Genomic DNA, 7,700 nt, shown 5'->3' with positions numbered 1-7,700 from the left:
TAACAGAGTCCAGGTTAAAAGAAGACGCTTATATAGATAATTCCTGTTCCCGCAAATGGTAACTTAATCAACAGGGGGGAAAAAGGATCGCACTCAAGAACACAAATTTATGGTTTTTTAGTCCCAGTGCGATTTTACAACTGGTGTTCCAGCACATTTTTGACCGTATAACTCTGCGACTAGTTGACACAGGTCGCTAACTATCGACTCTCGTACCGTACAGTACTGCGACTCTTGAAAAGCAGATCGATCGTAGTATACGGACCAGACTCATAACTATGCAGCGCCCAGCCTGCTGTGATATACGTAGGTCTCCTTTAATGGAACACAATGCATTGTCAAAGTTTATAGCCTTATTTTTACATTACATCAAGTAACAATAAACAATTTTCTTCGATAAATTGAAATCCCTGGACGCCTCACAGTTGATGGTCAGACGGGTGCGCAGGCCCACTCCCCGGTATCCGCTGCTGGAGGCACGGATGGTTGAGTGGATAAACGGCCAGCTCGCGGCTGGTCATGATGAGCCGACGGTTACGACCATCCAGGAAATCGCGCGTTACGTGGCCACGCAATTGGGCATCCGGAATTTTACGGCCTCCATCACCTGGGTGCAGCGTTTCCAGCGCCGCTGCGGCAAATGAAGCAATCATTTTGCCAGCGTCTAAATGACGTCATCCCCGAAGTTTTGACTGATATGCACTCTAGTGTCTCTCAATCTGAGGAAAAAACGTGTCAGTATTTCCTAGTCCTTCGTTCATATTTGCATACTGCATTTACGGTGTTTGTACATCATTATTGTGTGACACTGCGTTTTACTGATTATTCCCAGCCTAGGTTTTTTCCCATGAACAGTTTTTGTTACGCGAAAGCATTCAAATGCGAAAATGGTGGTGTCTGTTAAAAATATCTACAATCTTTAATTAAATCCCATAATAAGCTTTGGTCAGATTGGTTCAGTAAAAAAACTGCCTGCTGTGTTGCAATAACATTAGACGACGCAAGGAAAAAAAATGCGTAAAAAAATAAAAAGCTGTATATTCAAAGCAGTTTCCTCTGTCTTTCGTTCTTGGACGATGCATAATTGTTCTACATCCACGTCGCTGATTGAAATTATGGAGAAAAGGATGGCTGCATGAACATGAAATTTTTACAGAGACAACTGATCCCCACGACTGAAGAACGTGTGCACCTTTCTCCGTATCGGTTTGCCTGTAATTTACGTAATCGAAGGCCGGTGCCGCACGAGCGCTTTGCAATGAATCTGGCTCCAACTGGCTTTCTTGTCGGTACGAGACAGCCGCTGGCTGCCACGGTAAAGTTAGAGAGACGCAGAAGACAGAGGGACCGCTCCTCTCGTATTCCAGCAATTTTCAGTGATGTCCTTCATCAGATGCGCTTGCCAACTACCGTATAAGCGCAGAAGGCAGCTAGACTTTTGCCGCGAAACCCCACCAATTTTGCAAGTAACTCTCTTTCCGGCTGCTAAACACGATGATGACGTCTACCGTTCCGTTTTCTGCAGGTTTGTTTTTGTGGCAGGGTGTCATTTGCTGACAAAACTACGGGATTACTTTTTATGGAGCTGCTACTGGCGGAGGAGATGATCTAGTGTCTCTGAATAGATTCCGGATACCACCCCTTTCCCGGATTTGATTTGGAGGATCGCCACCAGCAAGTTATGAGTCTGCACTACCCCATGTTACAGTATACTGGCTCCGTTTCTCAACCGCCGGATATTCACGCTCTTTTTGGTGAGTATATTATGTATTTGATTAACTGACAGAACTGAAGGTCTTTATGTTAAAAAAAGGCGCTTTGTCGTCCACGGGTCAAGCGCTAAGGACTTACGTATAAAGGATCAGTTCTACTAAGAATTAAGATAATATTATCTTAATGTTTAGTTAAAAATGTCGATAGTACTAAATTTTTAAAACATATCATTTCTGTCACTCACAACTTTGTCCGGTTAACCAACAAAGTCTTGTTTGGGAAAAGACTAATGGTAAGTTGGCCCTTAAGACTAATGGTAAGTTGGTCGTTGTCTATGTTCAGACGAAATATTCGAGGACGAATGCCGCCGTCCAGCGGAAAAAGCTGCTCAGCCGCCGCAGTTGTCGTCGCATCACCATCAGCAATCAACAGCATTACGACCACCGCTAGGGCGGATGCAGATGGCGGTTTCGCCTGCACCGCAGATATCGTCCACAATGTCACCGACAAGCAATCCTAAAAAGCGCTGCACCAACGCCTATTCACCGTGTCAGAAGCTCCAGTATGTGGATATGTTCCGGCGTGAACACGCGTAATACGGGCGCGCCATGTCACAGCGCCAGTTTGCCAGGAAATATCAGCTCAGCCATGCGCGCTTTTCAGCGTGGTGCAAGTAAGTTGGCGTTATTTGGTTTAATATCGATAAAATTATGCGTAAAAACTCCTTAAACAGCATAAATTGTTTTCTCATTGTAAATTGCCATAGTACGAGTACTAGTATCTACACAATCTGAACATAATTATTACGTTCGCAAACCGTTTTTAAAGTACTGTGGCCCCTTCAAAGTCTAATGAGCAAATGTACGAAAACAGATCTGAAAATGCTCGAAGACGGGAGCAAGATCGTATAGAGCGACCACATATCTGTACAAAACAGTAATAATCCGTCTTTTTGAAGCTTTGGACGTCCGTAAATCAAGATATCGTGGTGAACGTTAAAGCAGATGATACAACATATTATAGATAGTGTGTTTTCCTTAGCTCGGGCGTCGTAATGCCAGCAGCGTAAAGCCGCTTGGGATCTGTAGACATCCCAAAGCTCCATCTACTTTTTGCCCTTTCTTGCCAGCAGAAAATGTCAGCTGCGTGGAATTGTTGCGTCATTGCCTGCTTTTCTAACCGGCTTGCGATGAACGCACCGTAACTATGCAACTTTCTGGATGATAGCCGATTATGTATTCTTTACCATGATTCATGCTTGTGTGCGCGACAGTGCGAGTGCCTAAGAACCGAGCACGTGACCCTGCCGCTCGATTCTGTTTGCCGAAAAACACCATACTGGTGACCTCACATATTTCGATAATCTATACAGCTAAATGCACCAGGAAGCACTGCATAGACATTAATTTTGAATCGAACAGAGGTGCTTAAACAGCACTTTAGAAAACTTTCACGAGGCAATCAAGGATTTTTTGGTGAGCTGCCGTTAGAGAATAAATTAATTGCACTCCGCGGTAGATTAGAACGGGATTGATATGTCCTTGTAAATCTTAGCGGCGCAGCAAAGATATAACATTCCTAATTTAGGATAACGATACTAGGAAGAGATTGTTGAGGGGATTTCCCTTGCTTCGTAATGATGATTTCACGGCAGGTACTGTCGTATCAATCGCACGAGTGCGCTCCTATACCTGAAAGTTACCAAAGCAAGGTTGGCTCCCTCTTTAATTGCGTTCAGGCAACGGTAGCAAAACGACGACGCTGAGATAATTCCTGTTCGCGTAAATGCTGACTTAATCAGCAGGATGGAACACGGATGGCTCTGGTAAACACAAATTTACGTTTGATCAAAATAAGAGCTTGACGGTTGGTTGCCAACAAATCAGCATCTTTTCGACAGGGTAAATCTACCGCTAGTCTGACACAGGTCGGTTTTTATCGATTTTCTTAAACACGACCGGTGAAAAGGAGATCGATTGCGTTACACTGTACATAGACTATAGAGGCAAAAATTACGTCGGTTCCGCCTAAATTAAGGCCTAATACCATCTAATTATCTATTCTCATTTTACTGCCAATTAAACGCGTTAACCGAGGTTAATGCTACGTCGGCGATGCCTGCTAGCCTTCGCCGCCGGCTCACCATTCAGACCGGATGCCGTTTGGACGCTTTGACGGCTCAGTGGCGGCCGCGTGCTTTGTTGTGGCCCGCCCTCAAACTCTGACTCTGACTACTCAAAGTCTGACTCTGACTGTCCAAACTCTGACTCTGACTCTGACTGTACAAAATCTCACTCTGACCTAAGAATAACCTAAGAAACCTAAAAAACCTAAAAAACCTAAGGAAAACGTAAGAAACCTAAGAAAAAACCTAAGAAACCTTCAGCATCAGAGTCAGACTTTAAGCGGTCAGAGTCAGACTTTGAGTAGTTAGAGTCAGAGTTTGAGTGGTCAGAATCAAGTCAGAGTCACAGTTGAGTCTACTGTAGGCTGTAGCCTTTTGCACACACTCGTTTCGAGCTGTCTTGTGGCGCTTTTCGCATGCTCGCCTCAAGAGTGCTCATTTTACGATAGCTCAGTTCTTGTTCAGAACGTCGCTGATTTTGTTCTCCCGCCCGCCACGCCCCTGCCTGTTGTTTTTTCTGTCTGTTCATTTTGCTTGTACACAACCAAAATAAAGAGGTTGCCTGTGCGGCTGGAGCGATCAGAGGTGGCCAACGCACTCGCGTTCACGCACCTTGCTCGCGCTTCCGGTCAGCAGCTTCTCCAGTATCCCCCCACGCGCTGCCACGGTTTGCATAGGAGACGTAGAGCAATATTGAGAGTATACTATGCATTGTCAAAGCTTATACCCTTATTTGTACATTTAAAAACAAATGATAATAAATGCAATTTTTTTCGTTTAGGGAATACGATAAACTGAAGTCACTGGACGCTTCACAGTTAATGGCTATGCGGGTGCGGAAATCTACTCCCCGGTATCCGCTGCTGGAGACACGATTGCTAGAATGGATGGACGATCAGCGCGCGGCCGGTAACGAAGAGCCGACGGTCACGGCCATTCAGACCTGCGCGCTTTAAATGGCATCGCAATTGGGCATTAAAGATTTCGCGGCGTCCGTAACTTGGGTCCAGCGTTTCCGACGCCGTTGCAGCAAATAAACTATCTGTGGCGCTGCCGTCTGGTGACTGTATAGGACTGATAAACCTGGGCTAACAGTTATGATCACATCCTCCGTTTGCTTTTGAAGAAACGCAGCAATATTTTTAAAGTTTTAAACAAGATCGAGCATATCGACTGCCATAATTATAATTATCGTACTTTCTACATAATTTTTGTTTTTTCAAACTTTGCCACACTAAACTCACAACCCGTCGGTAAATTGCACGCTTTAATTTCATACAGTACTACATAATCTTTGGAGATACAGCATTAAGTTTTGTCTACCGTATAATAAAGTCCGTATTCGATTACAGCGGACTACTGAGCAGAAACTGTTATGCTGCATTAGCGCCTGAAAATTAGAATGTTTACAGTTTACATAACGTTGTATTAAAACAGTCGCTGCAGCATCGACGGCCTGTCTGGCTAATATTGCCTGAAAAATACCGTTCGAACCGTGTTTTCTGGAAACAACAATCTTCGTAATGCTGTAACAATTATCTTGATCGGCATTTGACATCGCACTACAAAATCGTACACCAGATATCGATTTTTGCCTGCCTACGGTAACTGATTTTTTGCCTGCCGTGACTACACTACACACTAACAAGGAAAGTACTCCTGGACTGTAAATATATCAGCGCAAAATCGGAGCAGATATCCATCGGCAATTGAGTATCTGTACATTATCTAATCGTTCTACTTATATGCCTAGGAAAAATCTCGCGTTCTTCGTCTCCATGCACATTTCTAGCCCAACTAAAATCACCAGACACTCTAAACCCACAACTCGTTGCTACAGAAAATGGATTACAGAGTTTTTCTAGTGTTTCTGGCGATTTCCTGCTCGTTCTTTGCGTACGCCGCGCTAAGTCCAGCCTGTGAGGAACTGCACAAACAATGCCGGGATCACCTTGCAAAAGAAAGGCCTGAAGTGGTGAAAATGGAGACGCTCGCTCCTGGATCTAATGCAACATGGCCCGTTACGGAGGGAACCCTTCAAGAATACCGGGACAGGGGCGACGCATATTGCCGGTAAAGTACTATTGGCGGCTGTTAGCATGCGTCCTAATAAGGGCAGTAATTACTGTATTATTTGTACATGTGAGGTCTCCCCTGAACAACAACAACCAGTGTTAACAGGGGCAGTCGGGGTTTATTGCCGTAAACATCCAGAGCAAGGTTACTCGCCGGGCAGAAAACACCCCGCACAACGGGAAGAAAATTGTTTTTTTGCTGATTGCAAATGACAGGCAGTATCGCAGAGCTTCTAATGGGCACCAAACGCCTTAGATACACAAGTTATGTCACGGCCAGAGGCCACTCAACAAGCCATGCGAAAACAAGGCGGATATCATACGTGCAAATAATATGCAGATTTCTCTCTAAATCTTGCACATTTTAAAGATTAATACGAGCTTACGCAAAGTAACATACCTAATTAATTGCAGACGGGTTAACGAAAGCGCCGTATATCTGAAAGATCTCTTTAACCGTTGTCCCGGATTTCAAGATCAGCGTAACCTGCTAGCCGACTACTTCACATGGTACGACTTTGAGATGCGGATGGTCTTTGCCAGACTCTGCGGAACGACAGTCGGACCAGTAAAGTTCTTTCGTGCAGTGAAACACTGCTCCAAACATGGCTTGCGACTGTTTTGGGCTTGCTGTGAGCCTAATTACTTGGAGGACCATGATGTCGAGAGAAATGCAACCGCCCCTACCGCTCACCGAAAAATCTGCCAGTAGGTCATTTCCATCGAGTGCCGCCTATTACATACTTGTATTGATATACCGACCCATTCAATAGTACTTAACATACTATGTATGATATAAGTGCACATGGGTGATCTAATGTTGATACGAATATATTTGACTTTCTATTAGGACTATCCAGAAAGTAATGGGACGCATAAGCGGCCCCAGAGGCCAGGAAATGTCCGGGAAATGTGGGCAGGACGCTGTGGACGCTATTAAAAAGGCATATACGGAGTTATATCCCGTTCACTGTTTGAACTGACCCCAGTGTTTTCGACAGCGTAACATTCGATTTATTCAATGCGGCATTTTATCTCTGCGCGAGTCAGTTTGGGTCAGTATGTGAGGCCGTAGTCAGAAGCAGTAACAGCATTCTTTGATTTTCTTGTGAAAGTACTGGAAAAAAATAAAGTTTGTTTTTACTTTCTGCTCATATTTCTATAAAACGTAAGAAACGCATCCTGCGTCTATCCAACGCAGACTGTAACTGCATCCAAATTAGTGGATGCTTTATATTGCTTACTCATTGCACACAGGCGAAATCAGCCGACCGCGCCCTGTTATCTGTATAGCCAGACTTTTTCCTACCAGAGATTCACAACTTAGATAAGAACATTTTACAAAACTTGTAACCGGCAGTTCTGCATACGGTATATCAGAATCTAGTGGCGCGAGGGCATAATTAAAATTCCACACTATTGTGCTACTCCCTTAACCACGAGCTCGTATTAAAACCTTCTCATTTTTAAAATAACTGAGGCTCGATCCTAATACTGCCTGTGCTGCAACCGCTAAGAAACCAACATGCAATATGGTTTGCCAGCCAGACGAGATTCTTGGAGGATTTCCTTTGTAACGGGCCAAGTTGAGTTCGATCCAGGATTGAGCCTCTATAACTGTATAGTATATGCCGAAGCTCCTTTTGCTATGTAATTCCAACATTCGTCATCCAGGTCTTCGCAGGTTCGGCCGAGCACAGCATATGCCAGCAGCGAGCAAGACATCAGCAGAATTGCGGGCAAATTCGTATAAACCATCATGATTCACGATGAGTGGCGGCGGCAGT

The 7,700-nt window shown here is 44.4% G+C and overlaps 1 protein-coding gene across 1 annotated transcript; it reads left to right on the top strand.

Moving 5' to 3' along the window:
* Positions 1-5,566: 5,566 nt before the first annotated feature.
* On the top strand, positions 5,567-7,056 carry LOC129591499 (uncharacterized). The gene is made up of 3 exons (XM_055487171.1): positions 5,567-5,911; positions 6,328-6,621; positions 6,764-7,056. The coding sequence occupies exons 1-3, from the start codon at positions 5,682-5,684 to the stop codon at positions 6,894-6,896; spliced, it is 657 nt and encodes a 218-aa protein (XP_055343146.1). The 5' UTR covers positions 5,567-5,681; the 3' UTR covers positions 6,897-7,056.
* Positions 7,057-7,700: the final 644 nt, after the last annotated feature.

This window comes from Paramacrobiotus metropolitanus, unplaced genomic scaffold (genome assembly GCF_019649055.1).
Source record: "Paramacrobiotus metropolitanus isolate TYO unplaced genomic scaffold, Prichtersi_v1.0 Parri_scaffold0000046, whole genome shotgun sequence".
In the NCBI taxonomy this organism is placed as follows: domain Eukaryota; kingdom Metazoa; phylum Tardigrada; class Eutardigrada; order Parachela; family Macrobiotidae; genus Paramacrobiotus; species Paramacrobiotus metropolitanus.
The sequence above is the reverse complement of the archived record's forward strand: the minus strand, read 5'-3'. Positions and strand labels throughout refer to the sequence as shown.